Source organism: Pipistrellus hanaki (genome assembly GCF_964339955.1).
Source record: "Pipistrellus hanaki genome assembly, chromosome: 15".
Lineage (NCBI taxonomy): Eukaryota > Metazoa > Chordata > Mammalia > Chiroptera > Vespertilionidae > Pipistrellus > Pipistrellus hanaki.
In genome coordinates, this window is record NC_140517.1 from 11,621,607 (window position 1) to 11,643,835 (window position 22,229).

Below are 22,229 nucleotides of genomic sequence, written 5' to 3' on the forward strand. Positions count from 1 at the left end.
AATCTGGACCCTTCAGTCCACGGGCTGACACTCTATCCACTGATCCAAACCAGTTTCGGCTTGAAACATTTTTTTAATGAAAGGTTTTTCAAAATTGCTTTTAAAATTAAATACTGAGTAGATAAGAAGTAATTATGATAAATAGGCACGGAGAATGACAGTGTCATGAGCACCTGTATTCCCACCACCCAGTTTTAGAAAAAGAATATCATTGCTCTTTAAGTCCCCTGTGTGGCCCTTCTTTATTTTATTTTTTATTTTTATTGATTTCAGGGAGGGAGGGAGAGTGAAAGAGAGAGAGAAACATCAATGATGAGAGAGAATTATTATTATTATTTTTAAAAATATATTTTATTGATTTTACACAGAGAGGAATTGAGAGGGACAGAGAGTTAGAAACATCGATGAGAAGGAAACATTGACCAGCTGCCTCTTGCACACCCCCCACTGGGGATGTGTCCACAACCAAGGTACATGCCCTTCACCGGAATTGAACCCAGGACCTTTCAGTCCGCAGGCCGACGCTCTATCCACTGAGCCAAACCGGTCCCGGTGAGAGAGAATTATTGATTGGCTGCTTCCTGCATGCCCCCACTGGGGATTGAGCCTGTAACCTGGACATGTGCCCTGACTGGGAATCCAGCTGTGACCTCGTGGTACATAGGTTGACCCTCAACCATTCAGCCACACCTGCTGGGCTGTGTGACCCTCTTGAATCCCATCTTTTTTCCTTTCCACTATCCTATTTCCTGCTATGCACTTTAGTGTGATCCTTAAAGAATGTATTGTTCTGTTTTGCATAATTATACATCCTATATAATAAAAGCCTAATATGCTAAGTGTTCTGTTGTCAGTCGCCTGTTCAATCAAAGTGTAATATGCTAATGATATGCTAAGGCTGCTCAATCCCTCGCTATGATGTGCACTGACCACCAGGGGGCAGACGCTCCAACTAGTAGTTTAGCTTGCTTCTGGGGACTGAGCCAGATGGGCCAGACATGCCCTGGAGCCCTCTAGCAGTCCCTCCCCTGCAGGCCAACCTCCTGTGTCCCTTCCTGCACCGGGTGGGGTCCCTCGGCCTGGCCTGCACTATCTCACAATCCAGGACCCCTCAGGGGATGTCGACTTAGAGCCAGTTTTGGCCAGATCCTGCAGGCCAGGCTGAGGGACCCCCACTGGTGCATGAATTCGTGCACTGAGCCTCCATTTTTTGTATAAATGTGAACTTATTATATGTATTCTGTGACTTGCTTTTTTTTTTAATGACTCAACATTATATTCCTGGCATTGTCCATGTTTGTGTATAGCTGTGACTTGTTTAGATGAAGGTTTTCCTAATTTGTTTGAATTGTTCCATTTTTGTTTTTTTGTTTTTTTTTTATTAAATTTTTTTTTTTTAATATTTTATTGATTTTGTACAGAGAGGAAGGGAGAGAGATAGAGAGTTAGAAACATCGATGAGAGAGAGTCATCGATCAGCTGCCTCTTGCACACCCCCTACTGGGGTTATGCCCGCAACCAAGGTACATGCCCTTGACCGGAATCGAACCCGGGACCCATCAGTCCCCAAGCCGACGCTCTATCCATTGCGACGCTCTATCCATTGCGCCAAACCGGTCTTGGCCATTTTTGTATTTTAACCCTTTGCACTCCGAACCATTCTGGACATTGGCTACCAGCTACTCGACGCTACTTTGCGAAACGTGCGTTGAATTAACTCAATTCCCCGTAATCACTATTAAACTGCAATGTCCCCTGAGAGGGGACATCCAAGTGATATGCTAGAATTCCGATGTCCCCTGAGAGGGGACAGCGGAGTGCAAAGGGTTAACTTAAACTGTCTAATATCCTTAGATAGTTTTAGTGGCACTTCTTTACCACTACCCCAATCTCTATTTGTTCTTTCCTACTAGCCCTTTCCTCTGCTTTATTTCCTTTCTCACCTACCTTTACCTGAGGCTATGCCCAGGTGTACCTTTGAAGCTCATTTGACCCTGTTGGAATCACTGAGGACTGCTCAAGTTTCCTGATAGTTTTATGAACTTATGTATTATAGTTTTTAATGTTATATGGGGAATATAAAACCAAGTAAGTCTTTCTGGAAATATGAGAATTCTGATTAACAAATATTTTCAGTGGTTTTGACATTTTTGTCAATTTCTTGACCACCCTCCCCGCTTTGTTTTCTTGTCTTTTAACTTTTTTTTTTTTTTTTTTTTCGTTCTTGGTCATTATAATGTGACTAGGTTTCTGACAGGTCTGACCTGTCCATAAGAAGTAAGCTGGCGAGTGATAAAATTGAGGAGCTGACGGGCGGCATGAAGATCTTCTGTGGGCGGGCTAATCCGACCACAGGGTCTGTGGAGTGGCTGGAGGAAGATGAGCACTATGATTACCACCAGGAGATTGCCAGGTAACAAGCATTTGTTCACAGCTGGCTGCAGCTGGCTGGGGCACTTGATCTCAAAGCAGATGCCTTGAAGTTTAGCCTGAGCGTGCAATAGGGTATTACCCAGTGCTTCCAAGCAGGTGTAGGTCCCAAGCAGGTGTGCTCAGCCAAGTATGTTTGTGTGGGAGTCAGGCTGAGTCATGCCTGAGTCAGCGGATCTGTCTAGTGGAGCAGAGAAGACCCGAGGTTCAGTAGTAGTAGAGTTTACGAAAGTTCATTATTTACTGTGTCACTTAAATGGTGACATTCCTCAGATAGTTAAATTCCCCTGAAAAATTAAAAATTGCTTTTTTTTTTTCCTTTGAAGGGATATTTAAAAGTATGTGAGTTACTGTTATTTATCAATCATGAAGTGCATACAACATGACAACACAGTGCTAGGGCAGTGAGTACCAAAATGCTAGGGCAGTGAGTACCAAAATGAAGAAGAAAGGGTTCCCATCCTTAAGGAACAGGTAGTTTTGTGGAAGAGACAGACATAAAAAAATGATGGTGCAGAGAGGTAAAGGCCAGTGGAAATGGGTAATTGCTACAGTCGAAGTATAGATAATCAACTCTCCTCCCTTTAACACTCTATAGTTTGGTTAAACTCTTAGTTTTTCCTGATGGCATGAAGGAAAATGCTGAATATACAGCAGATAGTATACTTTGCCTTTCCCCAATTCCTCCCCCTAGTGATTATCCCAATGTAGAAATGATGCGAGATTATGTAAAGTATTAGACAAACTCAGCCTAAGTTAGTCTAAGGAAAAAATGTGTATGGGGGTAGGTTATAAGGGGTCAGTGTGTGTGTGTGGGGAGGACATGTGTAATACTTTCAACAATAAAGATTTAATTAAAAAATATGTAATGTATAAAATGATCAGTACGTTAGTGGCTTTGGAGTTACTGTGACAGGGATGACTACTAGAGCATTCTTAGGTCTTAGGTTCTTTGCTGAAAAATAAATATTTGCCTGAGGTTTTTTATTTAGTACCAAAGAATTATAGAATACTAGAGGCCTGGTGTATGAAATTTGTGCATGGTGGGGAAGTTCTCCTTGGCCCAGCCTGCACCCTCTCCAATCCAGGACCCTTTGGGGGGTGTCCGACTGCCAATTTAGGCTCCATCGGGCCTAAACTGGCAGTCAGGCATCCCTCTCACATCCTGGACTGCTGGCTCCTAATCACTCACCTGCCTGCCTGCCTGGTTGCCCCTAACTGCCCCCTCTGCTGGCCTGGTCACCCCACGCAGCCTGTTTGTTCATCATTTGGTTGACCCTCATTAATTCCTCTGCTGGCCTGGTGTAGGCAGCCATCTTGTGAGGGTGTGATGGTCAATTTCCGTATTGCCTATGTATTATATAGAATAACTGTTGATGTATGAAATTCCAAATTTGTAGAGAATTTTTATTTGAACCAAACTGACCACATATATAGAGAGCAAGATCTCAAATGCTCCAGAGAATAACGGTTTTGTAGCTTCTTCTATGCATTTGAAATTAAGGAGGGAAAAAGCAAAGTGGTGATTGGATTATAGAATAGCTTAATAAGATTATGTGTGTGCCTTCTTGAGGATGGTTTATTCCAAAGGTGTGTTAACTTAGGAATTTATGATCACATCACTGTGTGAGGTTACTTTCCATATCCCCCCCCCCCCCTCACTTAATTCTTTTAAAATAGTTTAAAATCTGCCTGGATGCTTGTCTCATCTGATTTAAGAATGCACTTACATATCTGTGAATATGTTCACATGTTGATGTATATTACTTTTAGCAGAGGTTTCTGACCTGTCGTTTTGGTTTTTAGATCTTCTTACGCTGATATGCTGCACGACAAAGACAGAGTAAGTGTAAAAGGAAATTGTTACCTTGATTTGGGGTTTTGAAATCTCGGATTACGGGAAGTTAAAAACTTCCCCTGGAGGCACGATGTTGGAATGATGCTGAGAGTTAGTATGGCCTAGTGGTTGGGAATTTTGTCTGGAGGCTAGGTCCTATTTCTGGCTCTGCCTTTGACCTGAGTGTGAACTAGGACAAAACATGGGACCTCTGTGGGCATTATGGGCCTGAGGGCTGCACGTTTCCTACCCCTGATCTGGAAGCTTAGAGGAGAGGTCCTGTGGACCTCCAAGAGGGATCTCTGTTTGAGTGCTGCTGCTACTCATGAGGGAAGCCCGGGGAGGCTGGTTATGGGAGGCCAGGCAGGAGCTGGCACCTGGAACCTGGGAGGGCACTGATGAGAGCAGCAGCCATACAGGAAGGAGCAACTACCTCCCTCTTTCTACCTTCCAGTCACCTTCAAGATCCTTCTTCTATGTGTGCACCTAACAGCTGGAACAAGGAGAAGGTGCTTCCAGAGCCCTAGCCCCAGCATCACTAAGCAGACACAGAAGAGTGGGTGTGGAGGGGAGATAATTGCTTAATGAAGGGTGACAGTTTGACCCAGTGCTCTGGCAATTTCACAAGGCCGGCCTGGCTCAGCAAGCCAGTGCTGTTCCTCGAGGGGCCAGAAAGGCCACAAGTCATGACTTGCACTGCTGTTGCCAACCATGACCAGAATTTCACAAAGCACCTTTCTACTTATCTATAACAACTAGTATGACGTGACAGTTACTTCTCCCTTTCTCTTAGAATATAAAATACTACCAGGGCATCCGGGCTGCCGTGAGCAGGGTGAAGGACAGAGGACAGAAGGCCCTGGTTCTCGACATTGGCACCGGCACAGGGCTCTTGTCCATGATGGCAGTCACAGCAGGTGCCGACTTCTGCTATGCCATCGAGGTAAGCCACATTCTTCATGTGGGTGTCCTGCCCTTTGCACTTTGCCTGCCCATTTGTTCATAGGTATTCGTGGAGTGCTCACTCTGTGCCAGGCCCAGGGCCAGGCTCTGAAAGCACAGAACTGAGTCAGGTACAATTTCTTCCTCCAGGAGCATGTTTGCCCCTCTGCAAACAGTGTTTTCATGCATGTCAGGATCACTGAGACGCTTTAAACAGTACTGATGCTCAGCCCCCCTCCACATCTCGCCTGCCAGATTTTGATTTAATTATTCTGGGATGTGGTCTGGCATTGGGCGTTTTGAATATGCACCAAGATTGAGACCTACTATTTTAAATGTCCCTACAGAGCCAGCTATCTTATTATGTTTACCAATAGATTGGCAATCTGCCATTTCTTTCCCATAATAAATCATGAAACATGTTATCTTTCTGATCATGCAAATAATACATATCTTTATAGGAAATTTGTTAAATATAAAATAAAGGTAGTTTGTTAATTCATAGTTAATTACCATTGCTAAAATTTTTATATATATATATATATATATATATATATATATATATATATATATATATATATATATTTTAAGTCCTCACCTGAGGACATATTTAAAGAGAGAAGGGAAAGAGAGAAATATTGATCAGTTACTTTCCATATGCTCCTCCACTGGGGATCAAACCCACAACCCAGGTATATGATTTCTGTGGCAAGTGTCTTAAAAACAAAGCACGGTCCTGGGTTCCTCACTTTTCCCCCCTGAGCCAAACCAGCTATGGCCTCACTTTTTTCTTATTAAGAGCAAGAGGAATTTTCCTAGGAATCTGGAACAAACCTCTGCTTGGATGTCATTTGCCAGAGTAAGGTCACATCCCGTTTTTGCTCACACTTAGGTCTAACACAGTAACAGTCTCACTTTGGTCTAGAGCAGCTTCACGGATCATATTATATTATAGTTTGTGAGGCAAGTCTTCCCGGCTCCCTCTAGTGCGGCACTGCCACCTGCTGTCCTTACTAGGTAGTGCAACCTCCCTGGGATCCCTTGCAGAGCCCTCTCCCTCCCCTCCTGTGCCTGGGGACTCCTAGCTGCCAGTTAAACTCAGGGAAATCTCATTCCTTTGTTTTCATGACACACATTTATAGAATAAAGTATTGCAGTCACATGGATGAAGTCTTGTTTATTTAAATTAAATCGACCCAAATATATATTTTGCCTATATCTTGAATGGTAACAAAGGTTCATTTTGTATATTTGGAAGGAAATTCTGTAGTGCAGACCTTTTTTACTTCAAATCTTAGGACTAGAATCAAGGAATGTCTTGCTACTATTGGGTGTTAGGATGATTGCTTATTAAATTGATTGCTTATTTTCTTGGGTTTTGGCTCTCATTTGTAGGTTTTTAAGCCTATGGCTGATGCTGCTGTGAAGATTGTGGAGAAAAATGGCTTCAGTGATAAGATTAAGGTTATCAACAAGCATTCTACAGAGGTTACTGTGGGGCCAGGTAAGATAAACACATACTACATGGAAAGCTTTGCTTGCTTTTGTAAGAGAGAGGAAATGGCTTATTCAAGTTGTCTGGAATAACTTATCCAAGTAATTGTAGAGATGTGGGGCCTGCATGTGTCTTCTGCGTGGGGCCTGCACTTTTCTTCTCTATTGGTTTATTTCTCTATTAGCTAAAATGAATCAGCAATGGGTAAACCAGAACTAATCAAGAGCAGTAGCAGTGATGCAAATGAAACCTTCTTCTGCTTTAAGCAAGTTTGGATTCTTGTGTGGCTCAGCTCTCTGAGTTTCAAGTGTTATCAGACAGAAGTGATACTAAGTATATAGCAGAAATGGTTTTGCTTAGTTCTGACATTCTGCTTCCGCGTCTAACATGAGAGATTTGCCTGTGTAGCACAATCTCTCCATGTTCCCACAATATTTTTTAGAGTTTAGGAGTTTGAACTGGACTTCTGAAATTTCATGACACTGATACCTGGAGAGCACAGTGGAAAGATGTGTAAAAGAAGCCTGGAGTAAGGTTATGAACATAACCCCATTTTTTAAAACACAGTATTTTAGTATGAAGCATCTACCTAAGGTCAACACTTTTCTCCCATTAAAACAACAACATTTCTATAGAAAATTGGAAACATGCACAAAAGAAGAAATTGGAATTCCCTTTTATTAATTTTTAGAACATGATATACATACAAAAGAATGCACAAATCATTATTCCATTTTTAATCAACATTATTGAGGTATATTTTTTTTATCCCCCAAAGGTATAATTTTTTTTTTTCTTTTTTATTTATCCTTACCTGAGGATATTTTTTCCATTGATTTTTAGAGATAGTGGCGAAGGTGGGAGGGGGGGGAGGAAGGGCAGGGAGAGAGGCAGACATCAATCAATGTGAGAATGACACATCGATTGGTTGCTTCCTGCATGTGCCCTGACCAGGGTCAGGAATTGAACCTGCAACCCATGTACATGCCCTTGACCAGGAATCAAACCTAACACCCTTCAGTGCTCAGGCCAATGCTCCAGTCACTGAACCATACCGGCCAGGGCTGTAGAGGCAAAATTTACATAAAGTGAATGCATCCATGCTAAGTGGGTAGTTTGATTAGTTTTGACAAATTTAAATAAACTTGCAACTACCACCATAATCAAGATAATAGAATATCTCCATCATTCCCCAAAGAGATTCTTCAATCCTTCCCATAGCCTCGGCCTTAGGCGCCTACTGATCTGCTTTCTTCAGTAGAAATGAGATCTGCCTTTTCTAGAATTTTGTGTAAGTGGAATCATATAATGTGTATTTTTTGTGCCTGCTTTCTTTTCCATTGCATATTGCTCTTGAGATTTCAACCACGTTGTTTCATGTATCAGAAAATCATTCTCTTCTATTGCTAAGCAACACTTCATATGTGGACATACCATAGTCTCTTTACCCCTTCACTTGTTAATGGACACAGATAGTTTCTTGGATAGGTTTTTAGGTTCACTGATCTTTTCTGTGTGGTGTCTAATCCACTGTTAACCACATCTAGTTAACTTTTCATTTCTGGTATGTATTTTTTAATCTCTATAATGATTATATTTTTATAACTTTATTTTTTTCTCCTATGTTCCATTAAATACTGAACATATTTACAGCAGCTGTTTTAACACTCTTACCTCCTATTTCTGCCATCTCTGTCATCCAGTGGTTTGTTCTGTTATCCTAGATCTGGGCTACATTTTCCTTCTTGGCATATCTAGTGATTTTTATTTGCTGTGGATAGTGGAAACTGCCTTGCTAAGGGCTGGATTTTGTTGTCTTCCTTTAAAAGCTTCTTTTGGCATGCAGCTGGGTTACTTGTAGATCAGTTTGGTCCTTTCCAGGCTGTTTTTAAGCTTCGTTGAAGCAGGGTTACAGTAGCTTTAAGTCATGGCTTCTCAACAGCAGCACTGTTGACATTTTGGACCTAATAATTTTCTGTTGGGGGGTGAGGAGCTATTCTGAGCATTGTAGGATGTTTACCCCTGGGACATTGCCAGATGTCCCAGGGTGAAGGGTAGTTTCTTGTATAGGTCACCCCTGTTGAGAACCACAGCTCTGTGGCTATTTTAGCCAAACTGGTAATGACCTTTCTAGGGTCTCTACTCAGCGCCCGTGTGCTGGCTGATCAGAACTGGAATGTGACCCAGTCCTTTGTGAACTCTGGAAATGTTCACCTTACAGCCTCATGGTTATTTTTACCCGGCCTTCTAGAGTCCTGCCCTATTATATTCAACAGTGACCTAAGGGGAGCCCTGCGCAGGTTTCTGAAGCCCTTTTCTGTGTAACTATATCTCTGTTTTCTCTCCTGCAAGTCCCAGATGCCTCCACTTCCCTGAACTCCAGTTGCTGTTTCCTTAACTCAGCAAGATTGCGGTGCTCTTCTCACGTTCTCGTTCCCTGTACTGTGGTCTGGAAAGAGCCTGCTTGCTAAAAGCCAGAGCAGCAGTAGGGGTCACTTTGTGTCCCTTCTTGGGGATTAAACTGTGTTGCCTTTTTTTTTTTTTTTTTTTAATATACTTTATTGATTTTTTACAGAGAGGAAGAGAGAGGGATAGAGAGTTAGAAACATCGATGCGAGAGAATCATCGATCAGTTGCCTCTTGCACACCCCCTACTGGGGATGTGCCTGCAACCAAGGTACATGCCCTTGACCGGAATCAAACCCGGGACCCTTCAGTCCACAGGCCGATGCTCTATCCACTGAGCCAAACCGGTTTCGGCTGTGTTGCCTTTTGTTCAACATCTGAAAATGCTTCTTTCATAATATTTTGTCTGGTTTTGTAGTTGATTAGAGTGGATTGATAAGTCCGATTCCAGTTACTCTGTTTTGGCCAGAGGTGGGGGTTATTTATTTATTCTTAATATGTTTTTATTGATTTCAGAGAGAGGAAGAAGAGGGATAGAGAGGTAGAATGATGAGAGAGAATCATTGATTGGCTGCCTCCTGCACACTCCACGCTGGGGATCGAGCCTGAAACCCGACCATGTCCCTGACCAGGAATTGAACCGTGACCTCCTGGTTCATAGATCAATGCTCAACCACAGAAACACCAGCTGGGCAAAATTTGTCTGTCTTGATAACACAGAGATCGACCAGCAGAGCAGCCTTTGCTATGTCACTCTCTCTGTGGCTCTGTGCCTTCTTCTAGGCTGTGTATTGTATACACACACCCTGAATGAGGCTATACCCCTCAAGTCCTTTAATGCTTTTTCTTTGTAGTGCTTATCAAGAAATAATGACATCATTATGTAATTATGTATTTAATGTCTATATCCCCACTCAGCTGAAGCATTCTGAGGTCATGGACTGTGTGGTCTTATTTATTCCATCCCATAACTTTCATGCCTGGCATGAAAGAATTCAGTAATATTTATTTAGTGAGTAGATTGTCAACTTTGCTTAGTCCTTAGCCCCTTGTGCATGGGACTTTATTTCCACTCTTCCAACTTGACAGTAAGTGGCTTTCTTATTGCCAAGGTTGATGGTCTTCCCTCTGCTTCTCCTCTCAAACACTGCAGCCCTGGTACTTCTGCTGTTTAGTCTTCCTGTTCTCCCCCAAATGCACGTTTTCGAAGGTTCTGTCCTCAGCTCTTTTTAAAAATAGCATCTAAGTTCGTTGCCTGTTTCCCAGAGATGGATGGATTACACACAGGCATGTGTGCAGCTGACTCAGGGGGCATTTGTTCATCCGGCATTTGTTCATTTGTGCACCTGGAGTAAGCACCCCTCCTCAGGCTCTCACTCACATGTTAGACACCAGGCTGTCAGGAGTTTTTGTTGAAATTTACTGGGTCATAAAGTTTTATTGATTTGATGCATGTTTGGGTAATAAATCATTTTAAATTACATAATTAGCTTAAACATTATTCAGGAGGCAGCATTTGCAGATCTTGGTGATTGATTGGATGTAGAGTGATAGGGAGGAATCAAGAACTCAGCTAATGTTTGCTGACAGTTGCTGGGTATTACGGATTGTTCTAGGCACTCGGGTACAGTGAACAGACCAGTCAGGGTCTCTACTCTCCTGGAGCTAGTAAATGATGCCCAGGTTTCTGGACTGTGTGGAAGCGCCATTCACTGAGGTGGAAACATCAGAGGGAGAAGCAGGTGAATGGGGGTGGGATATGATTGGCTCAGTTTGGGATGGTGAATTCCCGTTGGAGTTTTTAGCATCACATTAGAGAGGATAGGCAGGGCCACTCTGGAGGGTATTCTCCAGGCCAGAGGACCTGTTTCTTCTTAGCTACCATTCACATCATATTGCCATTGAGCACAAGTGTACTTCACAGGAAGTGGATAGTTTTTACCTTTGCTAGCCTAACCACTGCTGCATGGAGCAGATCTCGTTAAGGCACCCCCCCAACAGATGAGGTGACTGATGGCCAGTGCTGAGGGTGCAGGCTCAAAGCCCAGGTCTCCATGACTCAAGGTTTAGGCTCTGCTGCACTGTTCTTTCAATCACTTTAATGCTTCTGTTCTCTTGCATCATCCATGAGACTTGTTTTCTTTGTGGGGAAGATGAGTGGGCTTTGTCAAATTGTAATTCATGAGCCATTAGGAGTGTTTAGTTAATTCTCCATGATGAATGGCCCCTTCCAAAGTCTGTTTTGTCTCTTGGTTCATTAAAAATTATAACTGTAGAAGTAACATTACATTACATTATAGAAGTTTAGAAAGTGGAGTTAATAGGTCCTCCCTAACCCTACTTTCCCAAACAACGGGTATTGTTTGATAACACGAAATAAACTTAATTCAGTTGGATTTAGTATAAGACACTGAGGATTCTGAATTCTAGGTATCAATGGAATTTGTCAGCCTCTCTATCTTGCTTTGGGTTTTCTCTCCCTTTCTGCAGCTTAGATATATTTGAAGTACCAGCATTCAGTTTTGCTTTTCAAATAATTTTTGCTAATTTAATAATTGAAAGTTTAATCATTCATTTGTATACAGGAAACTTGAAAGAGCAGTTGTACATCTTCTCTTAACCAAGACTTAACAATTTTAGCATTTTTGTATATGTATATGGATTTTTTGCTAAACTGTTAGAAAATCAGTTGAGATATGACACTTCTAAATACATCAGCATTTATATGTACTTTCATTTTAATGACTTATTAACCTTTTATCTGGCATACATTTGCTGTTAATATTTTTTCTAGCTTGTTGCTTGTTTCTGACACTGTTTTCTTGTATTTCTCAGATGGTGACATGCCCTGCCGTGCCAACATCCTGATCACGGAGCTGTTTGACACGGAGCTGATTGGGGAGGGAGCGCTGCCCTCCTATGAACACGCACACCAGCATCTCATGCAGGTAGAGATGGGAGCCTCTCTCCGGAGTACTGCTGTGATCTCTGTCAGCTTACACAGCTCTCGTTGATACGCCGTGCTCTTCACAGCCTGAGTCCTCAGTTCCTCTCCATATACCCTAAAACACCCTTTATTCCTGCAGGATCCTCCTTAATTATGACTTCTGTGCCTCTTGAATGCCAAGTCTGAGTAGGTTAGAGTCAAAAGGCAAGAAACTATCTTCCAATGCAATTCAATTTAGCCAACATTATTTGAGCATCAGTGTGTAAAGTGTTCTAGCATCCAAGGAGAAGTATGAGACATCCTCTTGCTCTAACCCGCCTAGTCAGCGATGGTGAGGGTTTGGTGGGCTGAATGGAGAGGCAGACAGAAGCTCTACCGCCGTAAGGTTTGGGACTGACAGAAAAGATCAGGGAGGCATGTAGAGGGGTTGGAATTTGGGAAGGCACTGGGGATAGGGAGCGATGTCCCAGGTACAAGGACCTGTTTGTAGGTCACTGAGAACATCGGCTGGGAGGGCAGGGGAACTGTGAGCTAATGGCAGAGAATGGAGGAGAAGGTGGAAAGCCTTGAAGGCCAGGCCAGTCCAGGTGAAGGAGTTTGGTTCAGTGGCAGTCTTTGACAGTTTCTTTGAAAAGAGAGAGACATGTTGAAATTGTTATCTTGGAGATGTTGATTTTGCTTTTATAAGGACATAAATTGAAAGTGAAGCCAGGAAGGTATGTCTGCTGCTTCTGCTGGCACCTGCCCTGTGGTCACTGAAACTGTCCCAGCCAACAACCCTTTTTGGAGTTCTTAGTGCTCTCAGAGAGAGGAAGGATGCTCCTTCCAGGGCAGTCAGGACCAGAGTCCACATTATACAGTCAGCATGTGACTGTGATTGTTCTGTAGATCCCCACACTGTGTGAGCTGTCTCATTGTTTCCAAAATGTAAATTCCTTTTCTAGTAACGTTAGTAGTAACAATTTCCATTTTTCCACATTAAAACCACCAACTAGATAGATCCCTGACAGAGAACAAGGATATTTGGAATTTATGGTAATGTTGACCAGAGGCAGATAGGTAGGTAGAGTCATCCAGGCGCTGGGCTGGGTGGGCCTCAGGTAAGGCCATAGAAATGGGCCTGAAGAGGGAGACTCTGGGAGGAGGAAGGTGGTCAAGGGCTTGAAGATTACTTATATGGGGAGGCATTGAGGACGATGCCAGGGTTTAGGGCTTGGGTTCCTGTCAACTGGGAGAATGGAAGGAGCAGGCCCAGGAAGGTGAGAAAAGGGTGAAGTTGGATTTGTCCATTTTAGACAGAAAGAGTTTGATTTGTCTGAGGGTCAGCCAGGAAGAAAGGACCAAGAGGCCTTTGGTAAATGGTATTTGGTAAATGAAGGTGGAGTGGTTGAGGTTAGTTACTCTTTCATGTGGAGGGAGAAAGAAGGTGGTCCAGACCAGGTCTCTGGGGACCTCCCTCTGTGAGGGTGGGCAGGGGGCACAAGAATCCAGCTAAAGCAGTGTTTCTCATCCAGAGCCATGTCTGGAGACATTTTTGGGAGTGATGGGGTGGTGGTGCAACTATTGTCTTGTGGGTGAGGCCAGGAATATTGCTAAACATTCTACAATGTCCTTGGGAGAGAGAAAAAAAAAAAAGATCCTGCAACAAAGGATCTTCTGGCCTAAGAAGTCACTAAGAGCTGAGGTAGAGAATCCCTGTGCTTGGCATGTCTGTGTGCTAGCTGCCGTGAGTGTCCTGTTTTCAGCTGGGCTCCTAGTGCCTGGTGTGTAGAGGGTGGCAGTGAATGAGGGAGGAGGAAAACTGGGCGAGGAGAGTGGCCGGCAGTGCCCGGTGAGTCCAGGAGTCAGGTTACTTGAGGGTGGACCCTTGTCCATTGGTTGAGTGACAAGAAGGTTCTGGTGTTTGGGCAAGAGCTGCACTGAGGGAAGCTCTGAGCCCAGAGCCAGAACTAGTGCAGGGAGAATTGGACTCTTTCTTCCCAGTCTGTGTGGGAGTCAGTCAGCACGATGACAATTAAGGTTTATTTTTGAAGTATTTAAGAGTGTCAGATAGCTACGAACTCAACTGATGACATAAATCATTGTCGGCATAACGTGTAATCCTTTTTCAAATCTACTTTCTTTTTTTCTCCTCTCCCAAGGGCATTGTGCTGAAAATAGTTGGCTATGCTGGAAAGGTGTTAGATGTTACTCAACTAGCCTAATATGAAGGAATAACCCTCTGTTGTTCAGTTGGAATTGTTGTGGGCCAGTGTGCCTGGTTTATTTATTAATTTTTTTTTTTTACTTTTAACACAAACTTAGGAAGACTGTGAGGCAGTGCCTCACAGAGCAACCATCTATGCGCAACTGGTGGAGTCCAGAAGGATGTGGTCATGGAACAAGCTCTTTCCTGTCCGAGTTCAGACCAGCCTTGGGGAGCAGGTCATCGTCCCCCCCTTGGAACTGGAGAGGTGCCCTGGTGCCCCCTCTGTCTATGACATTCAGCTGAACCAGGTCTCGCCCACTGACTTCACTGTTCTCAGCGATGTGCTGCCTATGTTCAGGTACCAAGGAGCAGCCTGGGTTGATGGTACTTTGAGACATTGGGTGGAATGGGGGGGTCTTTGGAAGTTCTTTTTGAGTGGAAAGGAACCCAGCTGATGTCACCTGCCTCTGAAGGCAGGAGTCCATTGCAAACAAGTTTCATTGCTGTGAGGTCACCATAAAAGCTTAAAAATGGAGTCTGTGAGCTTAAAATATGTTTAAGTCCCTGAATATTCTTCCACAGCGTGGATTTCAGCAAGCAAGTCAGTAGCTCAGCAGCCTGCTATAGCAGGCAGTTTGAACCTCTGGCGTCTGGCCAAGCTCAAGTGGTTCTCTCCTGGTGGGACATTGAAATGGACCCTGAGGGGAAGATCAGGTGCACCATGGCCCCCTTCTGGGCACACGCAGACCCACAGGAGCTCCAGGTAAGAGTAGGAGCTGAGCATGTTTTTATGTAAATCAGGAAACATGTCCACCTTTTGTTATGGGAAAATAGCATGTTGACCCTTAGATTCACCAGAATGTAGAGCCAGAAGGGACTGTGTCAGAGTCAGTGTCAAAGAAGAGTTGTTGTTGTTGTTGTTGTTGTTGTTGTTGTTTTTTTTAAAGAAAGGCTATTGCCCTGCTGGTGTGGCTCAATGTTTGAGCATTGACCTATGAACCAGGAGTTCATGATTTGATTCCCAGCCAAGGCATATGCCCAGGTTGTGGGCTCAGTCCCCTGTGGAGGCAGCCGATTAATGACTCTCTCTCTTTTAATGACTCTCTTGTCATTAATGTCTCTATCTCTCTCCTTTTCTCCTTTCCTCTTTCTGAAGTAAGTAAAATAGAGAGACCTGGTGCACAAAATTTGTGCAGGGGGCCGGGGGAGGGGCGTGGACCCCCTCAGCCCAGCCTGCACTCTCTCCAATCCGGGACATCCCTCTCACAGTCCTGGACCACTGGCTTCTAACCAGTCACCCGCCTGCCTGCCTGGTCCTTCCTAACTGCCCCCACCCCTGCTGGCCTGATTACCCCTAACAGTCCCCTGTCGGCCTGGTTGTCCCCAACTTCCCCCCACTGGCCTAGTTGCCTCTCACTGCCCACCTGCCAGCCTGGTCATCCCACGCAGCCTGCTGTTCAGTCATTTGGTCATCCTTCATTAACCGCCCCTGCTGGCCTGATTGTAGGCAGCCATCTTGTGAGGGTGTGGCAGTCAATTTGCATATCACCTCTTTATTATATAGTACGGGGCACTGGCTTTGTTTTGATTGGCTCTAGGTATACGCAGGTGACTTAGGAAAGGCCTAGCAGTCCCCCCTTGCTCCTTGAGTTACTGCTTAGGCCGAAAGGTTATGACTGCTGTGGGAATGTGGCCAGTTTCCTTGGCCTTGTGAGCTTCCCTCTCCAAACTGCTTCCAGGCCCCTGGCCCAGGTAATAGGCGTGTATCCAGGCAGTGGATGTGAACGTCCCTCTTCTATAGCCTCTGTGCTCTGCAGGCTGAGTGTGTGAGAATTCCAGAGTGAGATTGGCACTGGACTGCTTTGTTCCTCTCTAGGAGTGTGATGCTGCAAAATTACATGGATCCTCATGTAAGACATGCTGGAACCACATCATGTCCAAACCAAGACTCAGCCTGGCCCAGTGCTTGGAGCAGGGCCTCGTGTGTAGGCAGCAGTGGTGGGTGCTTGTCCCCCAGTCTCCTGACTGTGCGGCTTGTGTCCTTTACCGGCAGTAACTTTTGGACTGTTGGGAATTCGAGGAGCTGCTAATGAATCTCCCTCCTGACTTCACTAAACTGTTCTTGATCTGAAATCTGTTCAGCCTGTCTCACTTTAGACAGTGGGTTGTCAGCAGCTCTTTAGCATTAGGCCCTGGAAGGCTGGTGTGTGGGAAGGGCACAGTGACAGGGAAGCACCGAGGGAACACCGAGGGCTGAGGGAAAGGCTTCTTTTGTCTTAGGGTCAATTTGCAGAGTAGGGAAAGAACAATGGCTTTTAGTGAACCTTCTCCCCCCCCCCCCCCCCCCCCCCCGTTATTGTTTATTTTTTCCAGAATGTATCTGGTTAGATTTTCACTTGTTAACTTTTCTGTGAAATAGACATCTTAGCTACAGGGAATGCCATTCACCTGCTTTTTAGTTACATCTAAGAGTGAGTGGAGTGTGATGTGGTCCTGGTAGGGAGGGTGCAGCAGTCGTCTCATCAGAGTTGAGCCAGGCACCCGCTGTTTAGGACAGTTATTTATTTATTTTTTTTTAAAAGAGACAACAATTAGAAGAATAATTTTGTTCTTTATAAACCTCATTATATAGAACAAAAATGAGTTAAGTCACTTGAAGTTCTTCCATCCAAAAGAATTCCCTTTCTCTGCACCCTTTCCACATGCATGGGTTTTTGTCAGACTAATTTTTGTATTTTTCTGCTGTACCATAGTCTTCATATTCATCATTTTAAATGTCTGCGAGTTTCTGCCTAAGGAATTATCATTTCTGAACTGTTGCACATTTGGGTTGATCCCAGTTTTTGTGATTATAAATAATTCTGTAACAAGCATTTTTACATAACTATAGCTTTTTAGTTTTATTTTTAAAGAATAGTTTATTAGTTTTTAGAGAGAGAGGAAGGGAGAGTGAGAAATTTCAGTGTAAGAGTCGAACATCAATTGGCTGCCTCCTTTATGCCTCCGACTGGGGATTGAGCCTGCAACTCCAGCATGTGCCCTGACCAGGAATCAAACTGGCAACCTTTAGGCACCCAGGATGACATTCAACCAACTAAGCCACACAGGCCAGGGCAGTTCTTTCCTTTTTTCTTCTTTCTTTTTTTTTTTTTCCTCTTAAAAATAATTTATTAAACTGGTCCAATCTCTTAGTAAGTTTTCATTCAGGCTGTTCCTATAGAGATTCTAAGAGGTTTTGAGTCTTCTCTTTTCTTTGTTTTATTGTTGTTGTTTGTTTTTTCAGAATAGAATCTTAGATGTGGGGTTTATAGCATCAAAAAGGATCAACAAAGCTTATGAAAAGGTTGACTCTCAATTATTATAAATCGTTTCACAATTTAGAGTTTTCTACATTTTAAAAAACCATTTAACTCAAAAGAATAAATAAAACCTCCTGTACTATTTCCCCAACTTTTTATTTTGAAAAATTTTAAATTCACAGAATAAGTGAACATGAACACTAATGTGGCCTTAGTTAAATTTACAATTGTTAACATTTGCCATATTTGCTTTCTTTCTGCCTCCCTTCCTCCTCCAGGCCCCTACCCCCATAAAAGAGGGTCAGGATTCTCCTCCCCTGAGCTCTTCTTCTTGAAACACTGCCCTAAACAACATTTTATCTTCCCAAAGCCAATAGTGTTCCAGCAGGCTTTCCAGCCATTAGCCTTTCTGACTTGAGAATTTTCTTCTTTTATCTCTTTGGCCACAGTAGCTATCTGTTGTCCACACTGTGACTCCCTACAAACTGATTTGTGGCTTGGGTTTTGACTCCTGGATTAGAAGTGTTGCTCTTGTAGTGACTGCTGATTCTTCACTTCCTATTTCAGTGGCGGGACCACTGGATGCAGTGTGTGTACTTCCTGCCACAAGAGGAGCCTGTGGTCCAGGGCTCAGCCCTCTGCCTGGTAGCCCACCACGATGACTACTGTGTGTGGTACAGCCTTCAGAGGACCAGGTATACCCCGAGCCTTGAGGGGTGGGCACTGGGCCTGTGACACTATGCATTTATGTAAATTCCCCTTTTATAGACTTTATTTGCCTATAATTGGAATTATAGAGGCATGAGTGGGCACATTTATATCTGAATAGAATAAGATAAGAGCAGAAGGCTGTGACTGGATGTGTTAGCACCTGTTGCATGTACTCAGAAGAGGTTGTGCCCATTGTGGGGCCCCTACCTGGAACAGACAGGTATGAGAGTCTTGAATTAGAGAACCCTCCAAGCTCTAATGCCTCCTTGAGAGCCAGAGCCTCGCACCAATCTAGGAAAGGCCTGTGGGTGTGTCCTTGGAGGCCCATCTTAATTTCTCTGGGGCAGGTCCCTGTGCCATGTTTTCATGCTCGCTGGTGTCTAGCAGGTCACACTCACCACTCTGTGTCTGTTCATTTGCTGGCCCAGCCCCCAAAAGAATGGGAGAATCCACCCAGCACGGCCCGTGTGCGACTGCCAGGCTCACCTGCTCTGGAACCGGCCTCGGTTTGGAGAAATCAATGATCAGCACAGAACTGATCAATATGCCCAGGCCCTGAGAACGGTATGTGTCTAGCCCCTTGGGTGCTTGTGGGCAAGAAGGAAATTGTTCCGTGGGTCCCGATTGTCTCATTTGTTGCTTTTGCTTTCTGTGCTTCCTGGTCTGTCTGAGTGACTTCAGCCAGCTCCTTCCTGTGGGTGCTCAGGTGAGCCTGAGCCTGTTCTGGGATTTCCTGGGGGCTTGTTCTCTGCTCATTGGCAAGAGCCTCCAGCTGGCAGCTTCCCGTTGTCCTCTGCCTTTGTCCCCCTGGAATTTGCCTTTGTGGTCACCCACCAGCAATTCCTGTGGGTGATCTCAGTGGACCCAGCCACCCATTCTTCCTTTCATCTGCTGCCTTCTTTCTGAAATTTTCTAGAATGTAAACCTGGCCATGTAACTTTCCTCCCTAAAGCCTTTGCTCCCTGCTGCCTGTAGCAGGGGCCTCTTACCTGGGGACCACACATGGGATTTGGAGGGGTGTCTCTTGACTCCTTGGAGGAGTATGCAGAAGTATGTGTGTACATACATGCATTTTGGTGTAGCGAGGAACCTAACCATCCTGTTTCTCTCTTTTTTTTTTTTAATACATTTTATTGATTTTTAAAAAAATATATATATTTTATTGATTTTGTACAGAAAGGAAGGGAGAGAGATAGAGAGTTAGAAACATTGATGAGAGAGAGTCATCAATCAGCTGCCTCTTGCACACCCCCTACTGGGGATATGCCCGCAACCAAGGTACATGCCCTTGACCGGAATCGAACCCGGGACCCTTCAGTCCCCAAGCCGACGCTCTATCCATTGAGCCAAACCGGTCTCGGCTATTTTATTGATTTTTGTACAGAGAGGAAGGGAGAGAGATAGAGAGCTAGAAACGTCGATGAGAGAGAAACACCGACCAGCTGCCTCTTGCACACCCCCTACTGGGGATGTGCCCGCATCCAGCGTACATGCCCCCGACCGGAATCGAACCTGGACCCTTCAGTCCGCAGACCCACGCTCTACCACTGAGCCAAACCGGTTTCGGCCTAAGTTTCTCTTAGATTTGTGCCCCATAAATATGGAATCCCTGTCTTTGGGGAGTCACTCAGCAGGCCCACAGCTGTCTGTGCTGTGACAGAGGCCTGTCATCGTGGACTGGGAGGTGACCAGTGGAAAATGGGGCAGGCCCAGGTGGGCCTTCTAGGACAGCCTCCTGATCTCAGGGTCTGGGTCGGGAGAGGTGAGTGAGGTGGATGTGTCGGAGGATGGGGACTGGCTGCCACATGGTGTAGGAACACAAAAAGATCCAGCTGGGCAGTGGGATCTGTCAGTTTTCCAACTAGAATTTCTTGACATACTGTAAGAAAACTTGTGCTGAAGTTGCTCTTTCCTGGCAGGTGCTGAAGCCAGACAGTATTTGCCTGTGTGTCAGCGATGGCAGTCTGCTCTCCATGCTGGCGCATTACCTTGGGGCAGAGCAGGTACTGGGCATGTGCTGTTCTCTTAGCTTCCTGAACGCAGCTATTGAGCTAGGGTGCCGTGTGGTCTGGGTACACAGTTCTGTAACTAGAGCCCTTTGCAGGTGCAGCTACCACCTGTGTAGCATGCTTGGTTCAGAGCTATGGGTTTATTGCCTCCGCCTGCAAGCAGGAGTCAGGCTACAACATTGACCTTGACCTGCAGCTCCACTGACAGCTGCCACCTTGCTCTGGGGTCAGTGCGGAGCGTGGGTGCTGTCCAGCGGGTAATGAGCACAGGTGTGGAGGTGGTTAGGTGGTGTCTTCTGCCTGGGAATGATTTCGCCCCGTTTTAATCTTTAATTTTGTCCTCTGTTAAGTGAATCTCCTACACTAATAGCATGTTATTCTCCCTAGGTACTTACAATAGAGAGTTCAGCAGCTTCTCATAGACTGATGAAAAAGGCAAGTGATAATTGTTGTTACTGAAATAATGAGGGGACCCGCGGTGCCTGCCTTCCCAAGTCTGGCACTTACTGCTTTGAGGCAGTGTGGGTACCAGGGGCCCTGGGAGAAGCAGCAGCAGCCTGCTTGCTCCGGTCTGGCCTGGAAGTCTTCTAGGGCTGTCATTGATTAGAAACAGATGCATAGACTTCGTTTTGTTTCCTGGCTAAAGAAGCGTAAGCTTTTCTGCTCACTTGAAACTAAAAAAATTAAATTCTTCCTATGATTTGTTTCTGGGACTCCAGCGCCCAGGGAGTCATTGCTCACGAGTCGGGCTGTCTGGTTGGTTCTGTGATGGCTTTCTCCTCCTGGCCAGTGATTGCTTTGGCTTTCCTCTCTGAAGGAGAGCCCACCTCCACCAGAACTGCCGGCCTATTGCTAAGTCCTGTTGATGTGCCTGGGAGAGAAATTTCTTTTTCTGCTGCATTTTGTTAGTGATCTCATCCCTGGTGTGTAGGATGCCCTGGAGGGGAGAATTTCCACAAAGCAGATAAAATGGTACTCTGGAACTAATTGGCCAGAAAGCTGCAGACAGAAAAAGCAATGTTGAGATTTTTTTTTTTTTTTTTTTTTCTGGACAAAAATAATACTTTTGTTGTTTTATCTCTAAGATCTTCAAGGCTAACCACTTGGAAGATAAAATTAATGTGATAGAGAAACGGCCTGAATTATTAACATCTGAAGACTTGGAGGGTAAAAAAGTGAGTAACGAGAGTTCACAGAAGGGGCACAGCACTCGATGGCCCCAGCTCTCCCCTCTCTTCTCCAGCCTCGTGGAGGGTCCCTTGTGGAACTCACAGCTAGGAAGTGGCCACCGTGGAGGGTGTGAGAGGGGTGGCAGAGATGCCCGCTCAGCAGATGCTTGCACTGCTCTGAACTCTGGCTAATCTCTGCTCCCAGAAGTGAGGGCAGCCGGCTCTGCTGGGAATAACAGCAACACGGTGTCCTCCCTGTCCCTTCACAGCTCTCCCATGCGCTTCGCCTTCCTGTTTGCCTCCCGCCTCTTAGTAACCTCTTAGTAACTAAACACAGTCTCCTGCATGCTTCCTTCTCACCAGGCCCCTGGAGCCTGACAACACAGGGCCCTCTCTCCTTTACACACTCCTTCTTAGGGTTTTAAGAAACTGCCTCTCCTAGGTTTTCTTCTTATTTTTCCAGTTCCTTCCTCTCAGTTCTTCGTGGGCCTCTCTTCCTTCACTTGGTCCTTCCCTGGGAAGTTCTTGGTGCTCCCTCCTTAACTGTCATCTCTGTGACTCCTCTCCAGTGATAACATCCTTTTCCACATGGGAATCTGTGAGGGGCAAATATGTCTCCAAGTGTCAACCGGGTGTCTTTCCTCACATGTCCCGCAGGCCCTTAAAGCTGGAACCTGTCGTCTTTTTAAACAGATTTTTTGAGATATAATTGACATACCATCAAAGCAACCCATTTTAAGAGTACAATTTAATGATTTTTTAAAAGTGAATTTATACAGTTGTACAGCTATCACAC

General features: G+C 44.8%; 2 protein-coding genes across 4 annotated transcripts in view; one reads left to right on the forward strand and one right to left on the reverse strand.

Annotated features, from left to right (window-relative positions):
* LOC311610140 (dipeptidase 2-like) overlaps window positions 1-22,229 on the reverse strand; it is a 564,319-nt gene that overhangs the window by 222,230 nt on the left and 319,860 nt on the right. The gene's annotated exons all lie outside the window — the stretch shown is intronic.
* Window positions 1-22,229, forward strand: part of PRMT7 (protein arginine methyltransferase 7) — a 32,526-nt gene that overhangs the window by 2,254 nt on the left and 8,043 nt on the right. For all 3 annotated transcript variants that reach the window (XM_084861043.1, XM_084861042.1, XM_084861044.1), the window contains exons 2-13: window positions 2,247-2,413; window positions 4,237-4,273; window positions 5,061-5,210; window positions 6,605-6,713; window positions 11,946-12,058; window positions 14,362-14,603; window positions 14,828-15,008; window positions 18,112-18,239; window positions 18,684-18,819; window positions 20,175-20,258; window positions 20,652-20,699; window positions 21,350-21,439. In XM_084861043.1, coding sequence (XP_084717169.1) covers window positions 2,319-2,413; window positions 4,237-4,273; window positions 5,061-5,210; window positions 6,605-6,713; window positions 11,946-12,058; window positions 14,362-14,603; window positions 14,828-15,008; window positions 18,112-18,239; window positions 18,684-18,819; window positions 20,175-20,258; window positions 20,652-20,699; window positions 21,350-21,439 — 1,413 coding nt within the window. In that variant the 5' untranslated portion in view covers window positions 2,247-2,318. The remainder of the gene's footprint in view (window positions 1-2,246; window positions 2,414-4,236; window positions 4,274-5,060; window positions 5,211-6,604; window positions 6,714-11,945; window positions 12,059-14,361; window positions 14,604-14,827; window positions 15,009-18,111; window positions 18,240-18,683; window positions 18,820-20,174; window positions 20,259-20,651; window positions 20,700-21,349; window positions 21,440-22,229) is intronic.